We start from the raw sequence: 16,703 nt of genomic DNA on the forward strand, positions 1-16,703 counted from the left end.
CACAATGCCACAGATGTTTTGAGGGAGTGTGCAATTGGCATGCTGATTGCAGGAATATCCACCAGAGCTGTTGCCAGATAATTGAATGTTAATTTCTGTACCATAAGCCGCCTCCAATGTTTTAGAGAATTTGGCAGTATGTCCACCCGGCCTCACAACTGCAGACCCACGTGTATGGCGTCGTGTGGGCAAGCGGTTTGCTGATGTCAACGTTGTGAACAGAGTGCCCCATGGTGGCGTTGGGATTATGGTATGGGCAGGCATAAGCTACAGACAACAAATACAATAGCATTTTATCAATTGTCATTTGAATGCACAGAGATACCGTGACGAGATCCTGAGACCCATTGTCGTGTCATTCAGCCACCATCATCTCATGTTTCAGCATGATAATGCACAGCCCCGTGTCGTAAGGATCTGTACTTAATTCCTGGAAGCTGAAAATGTCCCAGTTCTTCCATGGCCTGCATACTCACCAGACATGTCACCCATTGAGCATATTTGGGATTACACGGGTCTGGATCAACGCGTACAACAGCGTTACAGTTCCCACCAATATCCAGCAACTTCGTATAGCCATTGAAGAGAAGTGGGACAACATTCTACAGGCCATAATCAACAGCCTGATCAACTCTATGCGAAGGAGATGTCACGCTGCATGAGGCAAATGGTGGTCACACCAGACACTAACTGTTTTCTGATCCACACCCCTACCTTTTTTCTTAAGATATTTGTGACCAACAGATGCATGTCTGTATTCCCAGTTATCTGAAATCCATAGATTAGGGCCTAAGGACTTTCTTTCAATTGACTGATTTTCTTATACGAATTGAAACTCAGTAAAATCTTTGAAATTTTTGCATTTATATTTTTGTTCTGTATAAATATAAGTATCCTCTTTACAACATGTTTGGTCTCAAGGGAGTTTGATAACAGCTGAACAGTGTTCCTTCTGACCAAGCTGGACAGCAGCATAGACGTGCTGTGGTGTAGGATACAGACCCACACACACAGACATAAATAAACAATGTCTCACACATAGTTCTCTAGGTCTTGGCCAGGTGTTTTCCTTGGTCAACGTTAAGCTAGTTTCGCGTTGCCATACCTCATATCACATTGATGTCATGCCTCCCTTGGAGGTCTGGATCATTTTTTTTTATTGCAAAACCGTTTTGAATGGTTCCCTGGCTCCCAGATGTTACATTCCAAGAACCCTCCCCCCACATGGGGGTGCTGTGTGTTATGTTCATCACTGTTTTTAAGTGTGGCTGACAGTGTGCGTTTTTTTTTTTACTGAAAGTGGAGTACGCTGATAAAGTCAAACCTCACGACATGTTCTGAAGCGCTCAGGTGAGCGAGAATTTTTCCATGTCGCCATTCATCCGACACTGGCTGTGCTTTGCTACCACCCGAAAATATATTTTAGATTGCCCATTATTATGTTTTTGTAAACTCTAAATCACCTTTACACCACACACTGAGTCGCATACGAAGCTCTCCCTCTCCCTCCATTTCGCATATCTGACAATAAGTTTGAATTCTACTACACCGGCTGTGACACTCGACAGATGTGGCAGGGCTTGCAAACTATCACGGATTACAAAGGGAAATCCAACTGCAAGGCAAGCAACACTGACCCATGTGTGAGGGCACCAGCTGTTCCGGACGACTGTGTGATCACATTCTCTGTAGCGGATGTGAGTAAGACCTTTTTGAAACAGGTTAACATTTTGTGTGTAAATTGGTCACATCCCTGACCGTTGCCCTTCTCCCCCATTTGGCCAGGGGCCAAACTAATTTCTGCCATTGAACTTCCCTGGTTCGCGACGAGGCTACTGTTGTGGTTGATTTGGCTGCCTTTCAGTTTCCCTCCAGTCTCTGTGCTGTGGTTGGTTTGGCTGCATTTCAGACCGGGAAAGGAAAGACTCAGCTCTGTAATCCACTATTGTTCTGCAGTATCAGCACTTTCAAAATATTTATAAGGAGGTATGGACCAGAGGCAGCAGCTTCAAATTGCCTGGCTTAGCACACCCTTATACGTAATATTCGTATTTTGGCTTGAGGCAAGCTTTGCATCCCAAATTGCACCCTATTCCCTACATAGTGCAATACTACCCATGGGATATGGTCAAGTAGTGCACCATATAGGGAACAGGGTGCCATTTGGGATTCAAACCCAGATGGGTTTGTTAGTCAGTATGAGTGGTGTAAGTGTCTGAGTGTCTGATCCGGTGGATAGGCCTGTAAGTGCAAAGAGTGATTATCAACACAGCTGCTATAATAAAGCCTCCACTCACATTACACTAATCTCGCTTTCCCTCTTCCCTTTCTCACACTCTTTTATCCAACATTCCATCTGCATCTGAGACCTTAGGCTGTCATTGTAAATAAAAATGTGTTCTTAACTGACTTGCCTAGTTAAATAAAAAAATGAATCTTTATACACTAAAAATGAAAGGTTACTGGAGTATCCTTTAGGGGTTCTTAAAATTGGAACTGTGGGGGATCCACTATAAGTTCGTAGAAGAACCCCTCTTAATGGATCCTCGACAAACCTTTTGGGGTTAATATCTGAACTCCCCTCTCCCCTTTTTATTATTGTTATTATGATATTGATAATACGCATAACACTATTTTAGTTGTCAGTGTTTTATTATGATTTTAGTGGCAAAGCAGAATAAAAAAAATCTAAATGCGAGGTCAACTGCGAGGTAAACGCCCAGCAAAACCCCAAGTCCAATGGGTATATCCTCTTGCGTGTTGATGCTCTCCGTATCCATAGCCAGAATGATTTTGCAGTGCATGGTGATTTGAACAGGTTTCTTGTTATCAGAGGTGTAGGGATGGGGAAGTCTGAATCCCAAAAATAGTGATTATACAGATGTTTAACTAAACATGCACACAACAGTATTCATACCTTGGTTTTTGTGGTAAATGTGAATGCACATACCTTATCCATATTCTAGAGGCCTATGGGGTTTTCATTGAAGAGGTAAGGGAGGAGGGTGGTACATGTGATCTCCATAACATACAAATAGACATACCTATATGCCTCCTCGTCTGTATACATACAGACACAAAAGTGAGCAGTTCAGTCATCTGCATCCAATGCAGCTTCTGAGTGGCGCGGCGGTCTAAGGCACTGCATCTGTGTAAGAGGCATCACTTCAGTCCCTGGTTCGAATCCAGGCCGAATCACATCAGGCCACAATTGGCCCAGCGTATTCCGTGTTTGGCCGGGGTAGGCCATCATTGTAAATAAAAATGTGTTCTTAACTGACTTGCCTAGTTAAATAAATAAAAGCTAGCCTTTATATTCTTATAGCATACAGTACATATTCTTACCTTTTTTGATTGAAATCCATTGAATTGTGTCCATTTTCTGTTTTAGAAATATTTGCACAGATATTAAAAGATAGATGGTATCATCACAAAACAATAGCAATTTAGATCATATAAGGGACAAACCTTACCTTAAATTCAGGAGATCTTAAACATTTTCGTTTAAGTGCCTGCACATGTTGTCTTTTCAAATTCAAGCATTTTAGATTGGCAGTTAGGTTCCTGCAAGAACCCTCACCAACTATGGCGGTTCCTTGAGGAACCCGAACTCCTATGGGGTTCGTGGAAGAACCTTTTTGAGGGCAATTTTCAGTGCCAAGAACCCTAAGGTTCTCTGAAGAACTTTGAGATCTTAGAAGAACCCTTGTTAAACCCCTAATTTTGAGTGTCTTTGGGCGCAGATGATTTAAAGCTGGTACAGTCGATTACTTCCTCTGTTCATCTGTCTCTCATGCTGCATCCCAAATGGCACCATATTCCCTATATCAGGGCTCTTCAACTCTCTTCCTGGAGAGCTATTGTCCTGTAGGTTTTCTCTTCAACCCTAATCTAGCACACCTAATTCTAATAATTACCTGGTTGATAAAATGAATCAGGTTATTTACAACTGGGGTTGGAGTGAACCTACAGGAAGGTAGCTATTCAGTGATGTACTGCGCTGTACACACTACGCTCATCAATCTACACACAATAACCCAGAATGACAAAGCGAAAACAGGTTTTTAGAATTTTTTGCAAAAAACAAACAAATTTAGTTACATAAGTATTCAGACCCTTTGCTATGAGACTTGAAATTGAGCACAGGTGCATCCGGTGTACATTGATCATCCTTGAGATGTTTCTAGAACTTGATTGGAGTCCACCTGTGGTAAATTCAATTGATTGGACATAATTTGGAAAGGCACACACTTGTCTATGTAAGGTCCCACAGTTGACAGTGCATGTCAGAGCAAAAACCAAGCCATGAGGTCGAAGGAATTGTCCATAGAGCTCCGAGACAGGATTGTGTCTCGGCACAGATCTGGGGACGGGCACCAAAACGTTTATGCAGCATTGAAAGTCCCCAAGAACACAGTGGCCTCCATCTTAAATGGAAGAAGTTTGCTGCCCGGTCAAACTGAGCAATCAGGGGAGAAGGGCCTTGGTCAGGGAGGTGACCAAGAACCCAATGGTCACTCTAACAGAGCTCCAGAGTTCCTCTATGGAGATGGGAGAACCATCCAGAAGGACAACCATCTCTGCAGCACTCCACTAATAAGGCCTTTATAGTAGAGTGGCCAGACGGAAGTCACTCCTCAGTAAAAGGCACATGACCACCCACTTGGAGTTTGCCAAAAGGCACCTGAAGTACTCTCAGACCATGATTGAGGAAAAGATGAATGGAGCAAAGTACAGAGATATCCTTGATGAAATCCTTCTCCAGAGCTCTCAGGACCTCAGACTGGGATGAAGGTTCACCTTCCAACAGTTCAACGACCCTAAGCACACAGCCAAGACAATGTAGGAGTGGCTTTGGGACAAGTCTCTGAATGTCCTTGAGTGGCCCAGCCAGAGCCCGGACTTGAACCAGATCAAACATCTCTGGAGAGACCTGAAAATAGCTGTGCAGCAACGCTCCCCATCCAACATGACAGAGCTTGAGAGGATCTGCAGAGAAGAATGGGAGAAACCCCCCAAATACAGGTGTGCCAAGCTTGTAGCATCATACCATACCCAAGAAGACTCCAGGCTGTATTCGCTGCCAAAAGTACTTCAAAAAAGTACTGAGTAAAGGGTCTGAATACTTATGTAAATGTAATATTTCAGTTTTTTTTTACATACGTTTGCAAAAAATTCTAAACTGTTTTTGCTTTGTTATTATGGGGTACTGTGTGTAGATTGATGAGAAACAAATACATTTTAGAATAAAGCTGTAACGTAACAAAATATAGAAAAAGTCAAGTGGTCTGAATGCTTTCCGAATGCACTGTAGATACACAATTGAGAAAAAATTGCTTAAAATCTTGGGTATGATACTTAAGTTGTTTGAAAAATGCTAAATTCTCCAACCCCTCCCCCCATCCTTATATACTCCATGCTCCCTCTTCACAAAATGCAGCACAAACTGTCAAGTGAATATCAGTTCATTATCTGCAGAAGTGTTTTAAGTTCGACACTCTTTGCATCTTCAAGATGTCTCACTGCACTTCATTTAAATAGACAATCCTATTAGTTAATGGTATTTTCTAATTACCCCTTTTTAGATTCCCACACATTTAGATAGCTGTCTGTCACCGCCATTGTTTTGAGAGCAAAGTGGTCGTTTTGTGTTTGTTTATTTATTTACATTCCTTATTATTTCAGATGATTACTCTGGAAATAGAAGTAACATTATAATAGCCGCCGCCTCTTGTCCCTCGAGGTTTGGCCTATACACTCCAGTGAGAACTCCCTCCTTCTGTCTATCCCTCTATCCTCCCTTCAGAAAGAGCTGATCCACAACAGGAAATGACTCGGCACCAGCACGCAATCTTTCAACTAAACCGACATTTTCTGCTCCACTTGTTGTCAGTTGGACTTCTTGCTCTCTATCTATCCATCCATCCACCCTGTCTGCCTCTGTCCCACATCTCTGCCTGGCTGAGTGGGAACTACTTTTACATTTGATGCCTTTGGAAGTGACCTTAGTATTCTTGGAAGAATTCTTAGGATATAATTCTGTCAGAAGGAGGAATTCCCACCAGGTATTATTAGTGTTGTGTGTTGTGCAGATTGTTTTGTGTTCTTCTGCTTCTTGTTCTTGAAGAGGTTGTCACATTTATTCATTTGGTGTTCTGGTCGTAATTCATTTAGCCATCTAAGTTATGGAAAGAAACAAATTGTGTGTAGTCTTGTTTTATCTTGTTTGTATGATATAGCAACTTATTTTCCAAAGTCAGTTCCGTTATTGGATATTTGCTCGTTTACAGCTCAACGCTGTTCTGTTCTGTGAGCATACATGGCTATCATGCAGGATGATGTTATATTACAGGCATAGGCATGTTTTCATACCTTTCCTTTGTATTGTTAGGCTTGTTTGTGCAAGGTGTGTGTGTGCGTGTGTGTGGCTACCATCTAGTCTCATAACAATCCCCTCCCTCCTATTTGCTACAGGTGACTTGCCCCCTGCTGTAGCGACCAGGCCAGGGGAGAGGAGGAGTTGTGGATCCAGGAGCGGACCATGGAGCAGTGTGAAACTGCTGCGAGCCCCAGCATAGATCACCCATGGAAGGCAGCGACAATAATGAGGAAGGCCTGGATCCAGAGCAGAGACTCCTGGCAGGGCCTCTCTGAGAGCCAGGACACCCAGGATCAGGAGGGTTGCAGCGAGGAGACACTGTGTTCAGATCCCACTATGGAGGAGAAGACAGCCCCGGCCGAGGAGCCTGGTACGTTGGGATGAGCTACAGAGGGAGCAGCAGGCAGAAATAATTATAGTTTGGCTTTTTACAGCTCAGTACAGCTCCATGGAAGTCACCATGAAACAATAAAGCCTACTTAAGGTCTTGTTGCTATATAATTACCAAGCCCAAAAGGGAATAAAATCCTGCAACAGCAAACAGATTATTATTTATTTTGATCCAGTTGTAATCTACATTGTAGATTGAATGTTAAATTGCATTTATAGAAAACTGAACAGTTGTACATGGCTTTGAATTGCTCCGTTTTTTTTCTCTCAGTCCCTAAGAAGATTGCGAGCTGGCTCAAGGACTGCAGGTATTGTAGTGTGGCATTATAATGAAACCTTTATATTTGCATGTAAATAAAACTCCTGACTGTCACTGTATATCAGGGTGGCTGGTGTGGAATGCCTAGTGACTAGCTCAGTCAGCATAGTGAGGAAAGTAAATACTTACTATTTTGTCATTGTCACTTCTAGGCCATCCTCAAAGACATGCAGTTAGACATCATTTGAAAAAAGACTTGTGGTTAAATGGGACAGGATGGCTGGCTTCTCGGGATAGTCATTGTTTGGTATGACTATTGGTTACCTTTTACAGCTTGTTTAGTATACTTAAATATACTAAACATTAAAATAATATACTTCAAATACGAGATATACTATAAAAATACATCTTAAGTATAACTATAATATCACTACACTTCAACACACTTATTAAAAGTGTACTTTATATTCATTGTTTTTTCATACTATAAATATATTATCAAACTTCAACACATTTCAAAATACACTTGGAGTTGTTTTTAAGTTGTAGCATAGATTTTTTTTTAAATGAAACTGCTTGCGTGATACAGTGCTTTGCAAAAGTATTAATACCCCTTGGATTTCTTCACATTTTGTGTTAAGCGGGATTAAAATTGATTTATTTGTCATTTGTTGTCAACAATTAACTCTAAATACTCTAATGTCAAAGTGAAAGAAAACAATGAAATTAAAATTAAAATATAGTCATTGCATAAGTGTTCAGCCTCTTTGTTTTGGCAATCCTAAATTGGTTCAGGAGAATTTGGCTTATCAAATCACAGAATATGTTACATGGACTCTGTGTGAAACAATAGGGGTTGACATAGTCATAAAAATATGAACGGTTCCTCTCCTCCATACATACATACATCTGTGAGGTCCCTCAGTCAAGTATTGAATTTCAAGCACATATTCAACTACAAAGACCAGGGAGTCTTTCGAAAGCCTCATAAGAGGGCAGTGATTGGTAGATCGGTAACAATATCAAATCAGACATGGAATATCTCTTTAAGCATGGTGAAGTTAATAACTACTGTATGCTGTGGATTATGTATTAAACCACCCAGACAAATCAAAGATGGTCATCCTTGTGAGCTGCAGGACAGGAATGAAACTGCTCATGAGGCCATTGGTGATTTGTAATACAGTTACAGAGTTGAATGTCAGTGATGGAAGAACTGAGGATGGATCAACAACATTGTAGTGACGCCACAATAATGATTTAAATGACAGAATGAAAATAAGAATACAAATATTCAGAATTCCAAAACATACATTTTGTATTTAACAAACAAGGCACTAAAGTTTTGACTTAAATCTGCTTGAAAATCTATGGCAAGATTTGAACATTTCTGTGTAGCCATGAGCACCAACATCTTGACAGAGCATGAAGAATTCTGAAAAGAATAAAGAGATAATCTTCAAGACTTGTCCGGGAAGACTCCCAGCTGTAATGGCTGCCAACGGTGTTTCCAGCATGTATTGACTCAGGCAGCTGAATACTTACGCAATTACTATATTTTAGTTATTTCATTTCTAGCGATCTTTATTTTTTTTATAGATATCTTCCACTTTAATATAGTCTTTTGTGTAGATTGACTTTTTAAATGTTTTATTAAATCAATTTTAATCCCACTTTAACAACAAAATGTGAATACATCCAAGGGGTATGAATTATGTTGCAAGTTACTGTAGTTTCACTGCCAATAATGAGTTTTGAAGTACTTTCTGAATTCCTGTTCAGAAGAGTGCAGCAAAAGTTGAAAATGATAGCATCCTTTTTTTGCAGTTGAAGTTTTGATTTATAATATGATATTGTTTCTCATATTTAGTTTATTCAAATGTTTTGATATTCATTTTCAAACTGAATAATGTTGTACATATTACATATTACACATGTATTGAAATGTTAATGAGGAAGGCCTGGGTCCTTAATGTGAACCACCAAATGTGTTAAATACCAATGGTGCACAGTTCTCAAAAGTGTTACTTGTAAATTGTAAATAGCATGTAATAATAACATTGGCATAACATTGGTTCAATTACAATAGCTAATGCGGTTAATGAGTCAAAGTGTATTTGTAAAAGTATACTTGAAACACATTATAAATACATAAATACACTTTTTTTTGCAAAGAAAATATAGGAATTCTAATCACAATACAATTTTAGTAAATTTCTAATTTATGAGCAATACACATAAAATGTACTTAATGTGCATTCAAAGAATATTTGTTTTGCTCTTCATCTGATATACTAAGAAGGTACATAAAGTCCCAATTTATATCATTTTAAATATATTTAATATACTTAAGTGCTAATAAAATAGAAATCAAATTGACATTAAATGTATTTAAAATTGTTCCAATTTGATAATATTAAATATACTTAAAATATGAAGTATGATTTAAGTATATTTAAAAAATATATAATAATAATTCCCTGCTTGAGTTTGCCTGCGTGACAGGTTAAATGTCTCCCGGAAGAATGTTGCTTACTATTAGGGTTTATTAGGGTTCATCGCTGTACTTTAGTGCGCAAGTTAAACAAACATTACCATGGAACTCAGAATAATTTATTCAGTCAAATATTCTAGTTGGTTGAAAATCCCCCACGAACCTACGTACATGAGTAAGACAGAGTGAGATAGCGGGAGAGAGCAAACAGAAAATCACATGATGTTGATTGAGGGTTTTACACAATGTCAATAATGTCCTTTTATGAAATATTCATTATGGCAGGGCGCTGGTATAGGCCTACAGACATCTGTTCCAAGTTTAGTTAACCTAGATGTTACATGAATAATTAGCATATAGACTTGAGTTGGTCTGACTGACTCATTATAGAAGTACAGTAAGATTAGAATAGAGTAGGTCACATCAGAAAGCATAGGTCTGGGATAGTGACCATATGTAGTTTGATCTATAGACGGAGAGGTGAGGTAGAGACCTAGGAGCCAGCTAGAGCAGGGTTAGGGATGTTATGTAATGTGCTACCTTAGACTAGAGCAGGGCTCTCCAACCCTGTTCCTGGAGAGATACCGGCCTGTAGGTTTTCACTCAAACCCTAATCTAGCGCGCCTGATTCTAGAAAAAAAAATCGATACAAAGTGTGTGCAAATGAGGTAAGGCAATAAATAGGCAGTAGTGGCGAAATAATTACAATTTAGCAATTAAACACTGGTGTGATAGATGTGCAGAAGATGAATGTGCAAGTAGAGATACTAGGGTGCAAAGGAGCAAAAAATAAATAACAATATGTGGATGAGGTAGTTGGATGGGCTGTTTACAGATGGGCTATGTACAGGTGATCTGAGCTGCTCTGACAGCTGATGCTTAAAGATATTGAAGGAGATATGAGTCTCCAGCTTCAGTGATTTTTGCAATTCGTTCTAGTCACTGGAAGGAAAGGCGGACAAAGGAGGATTTGGCTTTGGGGGTGACCTGCTGGAGTGCGTGCTACGGGGGGGTGACCAGTGAGCAGCTGCTGCTGCTGCTGCTGCTAGGGTGACCAGTGAGCTGACATAAGGTGGGGCTTTACCTAGCAAAGACTTATAGATGACCTGGAGCCAGTGGGTTTGGCGACGAATATGGAGCAAGGGCCAGCCAACGAGAGCATTGTTCTGTGTGTGGGATCTTTATGTCAAACAAGATTTACATGATACAGTAACTTCCGATTTATACGAAATTGTTTGACTACAGAGGTAGCAAAACTGTACTTCGAAACTATGATACTCCCCAACTTAACATACTGCTTGACTAGTTGGGCCCAAGCTTGCTGTACAACATTAAAACCTATTCAGTCTGTCTACAAACAGGCTCTCAAAGTGCTTGATAGGAAGCCCAATAGCCATCATCATTGTCACATTCTTAGAAAGCATGAGCTCTTGAGTTGGGAAAATCTTGTGCAATACACCGACGCATGTCTTGTATTCAAGATCCTTAATGGCCTGGCTCCCCCTCCACTCAATATTTTTGTTAAACAGAAAACCCAGACATATGGCAGCAGATCCACAAGGTCTGCCATGAGAGGTGACTGTATAGTTCCCCTAAGGAAAAGCACCTTTAGTAAATCTGCATTCTCTGTGAGAGCTTCCCATGTCTGGAATACACTGCCATCAGACACACATAACTGCACCACATATCACACTTTCACAAAATGCTTGAAGACATGGCTAAAGGTCAATCAGATTTGTGAACATGGTCCCTAGCTGTGTGTTGCCGCTTTCCATGTCTGTTGTCTGTAGCTTGTGAGGTGTGGAAACACTTTGTTGCTTTTATGAATTTTGTCTTGCTGCTTTTTGTTTTATGTTGCTCTGTCTGTATGCTACGTCTTGCTTGTCCTATGTTGCTCTGTATGCCATGTCTTGCTTGTCCTATGTTGCTATGTCTTGCTTGTTCTATGCTGCTATTGTCTATATTGTAATTGTTTTTAATAACCTGCCCAGGGACTGCGGTTGAAAATTAGCCGGCTGGCTAAAACCGGCACTTTTACTGAAACGTTGATTAATGTGCACTGTCCCTGTAAAAATAAAAATAAACTCAAACTCAAACTCAAACTATAGTACTACTGTACAGTAGGATTGGGTGTGACTTGATCTGCTGATATGTGGGTAGTTGACAAAAAGATAAAACGGTTGTAGTGTTTGTGTATGGGTCTTCCTGTGTGAGGAAATGAGCCAGCACAGTGTTAGTAGGACACTAGAGACCAGGGGTGTTGAACTCATTTAGCCCCGGGGGACACATTCAGTCTTCTGTATGAATATAGGTCCATTATTTCTACACAGTTTCAATTAGGTTTTGGTCATTTTTAAGTATATTGAGTTTGTTCCCGCCTAACGGTGTATTTATGTCTCTTCACAGGACTCCTCTTGGGGCCTCTCTGGATGAACAGAGCAGCACTCAGTCCAAGGGTGAATTCCCCTCTACTATAACATCAGTCCTATTTTATAAAACTAACTCTCATATGGAGAAATATCATGTGGAGAGGTGTGTGTGTGTGTGTGTGTGCGCCAAGGGGGTGTTTGTGGAGTATTTCGCAACTGTCTCACCACACCCCACCTTGGAGCCCTAGTGTACTTTGGAGCGTACGAGCCAGCTTCTGTACTCATACACCCACACTCACTCCAGTTACCAGTTGGTAGCTTTGTCAAACTGTTATTGTGCTTCTAAATCGAAGTAAGAAACACTCAGGCATGATACAAGTATCCTGAGCTAAAAGGAATAACATTTGGATTCCCTGTATTTGCCTGGTCTTCCTGGTAATGCAAACTATATGGGCTGCTGGTGCCCTTTGATCAATGGCTATCTACAGTAGGTAAGATTTACCAACCAGGTAGGAAGGTATTTAACAGTACATTTGTGTCTTGGTTTAAAGTGTTTGTCTGTAGTAGGCTGTTCAAAATGTTTTTTACAGGCACGTGCCAAGGTTTTTATTTGAATGGTTATGTAGTCTACTGTAGGGTATACAATGCATTCGGAAAGTATTCAGACCCCTATACTTTTTCCATGTTTTGTTACATTACAGCCTTATTCTAAAATTGATTACAATGTTTTGTCCCTCTCATCACCCAATACCCCATGATGACAAAGCAAAAATTATAATTTTTTGCACACAAAATATAAATAAATATGAAATTTACATAAATATTCAGACCCTTTACTCAGTACTTTGTTGAAGCACCTTTGACAGCGATTACAGCCTCCAGTCTTCTTGGGTATGACGCTACAAGATTGGCAAACCTGTATTTGCTGAGTTTCTCCCATTCTTCTCTGAATATCCTCTCAATCTCTGTCAGGTTGAATGGGGAGCGTCGCTGCACAGCTATTTTCAAGTCCGGACTCTGGCTGGGCCACTCAAGGACATTGAGACTTGTCCCGAAGCCACTACTGCGTTGTGTTGGCTGTGGGCTTTGGGTCATTGTCCAGTTGGAAGGTGAACCTTTGCCCCAGTCTGAGGTCCTGAGCGCTCTGGAGCAGGTTTTCATCAATGATCTCTCTGTACTTTGCTCTGTTCGTTTTTCCCTTGATGCTGACCAGTCTCCCAGTCCCTACCGCTGAAAAACATCTGCAATGAATGATGCTGCCACCACCATGCTTCACCGTACGGATCGTGCCAAGTTTCTTCCAGATGTGACGCTTGGCATTCAGGCCAGAGTTCAATCTTGGTTTCATCAGACCAGAGAATCTTGTTTCCCATGGTCTGAGAGTCATTAGGTGCCTTTTGGCAAACTCCAAGTGTGCTGCCATGTGCCTTTTACTGAGGAGTGACTTCCGTCTGGCTACTCTATCATAAAGGCCTGATTGGTGGAGTGCTACAGAGATGGTTGTCCTTCTGGAAGTTTCTCCCATCTCCACAGAGCAACTCTGGAGTTCTGTCAGAGTGACCATTGGGTTCTTGGTCACCTCCCTGACCAAGGCCCTTCTCCCCCAATTGCTCAGTTTGGCAAGGCAGCCAGCTCTAGGAAGAGTGTTGATGGTTCCAAAATTCTTCCATTTAAGATGATGGAGGCCACTGTATTCTTGGGGACCTTCAATATGGCAGAAATGTTTTGGTGCCCTTCCCCAGATTTCTTTTGACCTCATGGCTTGGTTTTTGCACTGACATGCACTGTCAACTGTGGGACCTTACATAGACAGGTGTGTGCCTTTCCAAATCATGTCCAATCAATTCAATTTACCACAGGTGGACTCCAACCAAGTTGTGGAAACATCTCAAGGATGATAAATGGACACCGGATGCACCAGAGCTCAATTTCGAGACATATAAGCAAAGGTTCTGAATACTTACATTTTCAAAAATGTCTAAAAACATGTTTTCGCTTTGTCATTATGGAGTATTGTGTGTAGATTGAGGATTTTTAACGTAACAAAATGTGGGGGAAAAAATCAAGGAGTCCGAATGCACTATACAAGTGGCGCAGAGGTCTAAGGCACTGCAGCTCAGTGCTAGAGGCATCACTACAGACCCTGGTTCGATTCCAGGCTGTACCTCAACCGGCCGTGATTGGGAGTTACATAGGGCGGGCGCACAATTGGCCCAGCGTCGTTAGGGTTTTGCCGGGGTAGGCCGTCATTGTAAATAAAAAATTGTTCTGAACTGACTTGCCTAGTTAAGTAAAGGTTAAATGAAATGTAAAACAAACAGTTCTATTTGTGTGCTTAACCCGCTAGAGTTTATGTCTTGTGGAAATCTAATTAGCATAATAAATAAAACATCAAAGTCTGTCTGTTTATGCTAGAGATACAGTATGTTTTTTGCATGGGCTCAATGTACCGCATCCACCGGTGTCAGTCTTCCACGTTTGCAGCGGTTGCAGACCTACAGTAGTGTTTGTCAGACCATCCCTAAAATTGGTCTTCTAAGGATAGCATCTGTTGCGTTTGAATGGTTTGGTCTAAAAACTAATATGACCCCTCTATGGAAGATGACACTCACGAACACAATTGAACTAACTGTACTTTACAGGAGTGCTAAAGAATGGCTGCAGCTTTGAAGACTACTTTTCTCTGGGAGCTGAGGGTAAGTGACAAGATGTGTTTGGGGGAGGGGTGTGTGTGTGTAGGGGGGGGGGGGGTCACTAAAGCAATACAATCTAGGACAGGGATGGGCAACTGGAGGGCCCTGTCTGCCACATTTAAAAAAAAAAAAATTACTGTTGAGAGTTTGATTAGTAGAATACACAAGGTGCAATTTCGAAATGTGGTTGTGCATCAGCAGTTTTTCTGTTATGTCAGTCACTGATAGTCACTCAATTTGCCCATGTAAATTAGTCTAGCCAGCTATCTAAACTTCTAGTAATCATGGTCCAATTACCGAACGGGGGGGGCCCTCCAATTTTTTTCTCTACGCTGTCAAAGGTGGGTCGCTAAATTGTTTTGCTCGCAAGTTGCCAATCCCTGATCTAGGACCACACCACTTCTATGGCAGTTTCAGTTGTTAATGAGCCTTCTAGAGCGACTAGGCTGGGCCCTGATCAAAAGTAGTGCACTATATAGGTAATAGGGTGCAATTTGAGAGACAGAAAATCTGTGTGGCCAAACAATTAAGAGCTAGAACTTCTCATTGTAGGAGTGCTTGGCTCTTTAGTTTTTACGAAAGCTACAAAAAGGTACTCCCTGCTGTTGCTGCTCTTACGACCGAACATAATACTATATCATTTAGTGGGTGCTTATAAACTCAGAAAAAAAGAAAAGTCCCTTTTTCAGGACCCTGTTTTTCAAAGATAATTTGTAAAGATCCAAGTAACTTCACAGATCTTCATTGTCAAGGGTTTTAACGCTGTTTCCCATGCTTGTTCAATGAACCATAAACAATTAATGTACATGCAAGTTTTTTTGTTGCTGAGTTTCCCATCAGACCTGTATGGAATGGCTTTGAGGTTTATTGTTGGTAGTGTATCGTTGGTGCTGTCAAAGCTGTGACTAAACTACATGTTTCTCATTCTTCCACTCATCTCAACAGCCGTAGTGATGCATGCTCTCTGATGTGCTACTGTATGTTGGTCTCTTTGAGAGATGGGGTCAGATTTTGTACTGCATGGTTGCACTCCACACATTACTATTGTGTTTGTGCAGACCAGAGACAGTGGGTGGTAGCTAGTGTGTTGTGCTAAGGTTGGCTCCTATTAAGGTCTGCTCTGACTTGTCTCAGGTTGTGTTCCAAATGGCACCCTGTTCCCTATAAAGTGCACTACTTTTGACGAGAGACAATTTGGGTATTAGGGTGTTATTTGGGACATACCTATGCAAAGCAAGGGGCCCCAGTCAAACCTGAGATCAGTGTCCCATTGTGTCCATGTCATAACGCCCCATGATTAGTCAATCTTACTCAATCTCCGGCCTAGCGGATCTACAAGGTACAAGTCTCAACAGAGACTTGAGGGCCCTTCACCCTTCTGGCTCCAATCCACTCCATCAGGGAGTGGCAATGATGTGGATAGATGGATGCATATAGAAAAACATCACCACGTTTTGCTACTGTTAATGCTCACACAACAAGAGAATTAAGAGTAATTCAATGGAATCTCATGCTTTGATGATTATCCTGCTCTTAGAGGTTAAATAACCAGTTAGGCTGATTTGTGTTTGTTCAGTTCCAGGCAGACAACTGACATTGTGTACTCTCCCATCTTTGTCTCAACCAGGACCTGGGTTCAAATACTATTCGAAGTGTTTGAAATACTTTGTTTGCTCTAGCCTGCTGGACTGTCAGATGGGAGGAGTTTACTGTTTTGGGACTATTCTATTGATCGATCACACCAAGAAAGCTCAATTAAGCTCAGATAAAGAATTTCAAATGGTATTATATTTAGAATAGTATTTGAACCCAGGTCCTGGTTGAGACAGTCAGGCATCCACATATTCTTTGCGTCACTAAGGCAGCCTGGAAGAAGCCATCAGATTCGGAACAGTATTTTTTTCCTGGCAGATGAGGCTAGTCCAGACTTCAGGAGGACCGTCTTTACTGTCTGTTTCTAAACCATCACTCTGTCATTATGTTCCTCTTTGTCTCAAAGATGAGGATTTGGTTCTGGGGATTCTCATTTTGACAGTGGACTCTTTTGCTTATGTTATATGTGGGAAAGGGGAGGCTTCATATTTTTAGAAATGGTTGACTTGGAATCACTGCAAAATCA

The 16,703-nt window shown here is 41.1% G+C and overlaps 1 protein-coding gene across 1 annotated transcript in view; it reads left to right on the forward strand.

Moving 5' to 3' along the window:
* The window catches only part of LOC139401739 (protein ITPRID2-like), a 55,482-nt gene that overhangs the window by 12,357 nt on the left and 26,422 nt on the right, over window positions 1-16,703 (forward strand). Inside the window, exons 2-5 of the mRNA XM_071145742.1 lie at window positions 6,475-6,749; window positions 7,041-7,077; window positions 11,929-11,978; window positions 14,534-14,587. Coding sequence (XP_071001843.1) covers window positions 6,542-6,749; window positions 7,041-7,077; window positions 11,929-11,978; window positions 14,534-14,587 — 349 coding nt within the window. The 5' untranslated portion in view covers window positions 6,475-6,541. The remainder of the gene's footprint in view (window positions 1-6,474; window positions 6,750-7,040; window positions 7,078-11,928; window positions 11,979-14,533; window positions 14,588-16,703) is intronic.

This window comes from Oncorhynchus clarkii, chromosome 3 (assembly GCF_045791955.1).
Source record: "Oncorhynchus clarkii lewisi isolate Uvic-CL-2024 chromosome 3, UVic_Ocla_1.0, whole genome shotgun sequence".
In the NCBI taxonomy this organism is placed as follows: Eukaryota; Metazoa; Chordata; class Actinopteri; order Salmoniformes; family Salmonidae; genus Oncorhynchus; species Oncorhynchus clarkii.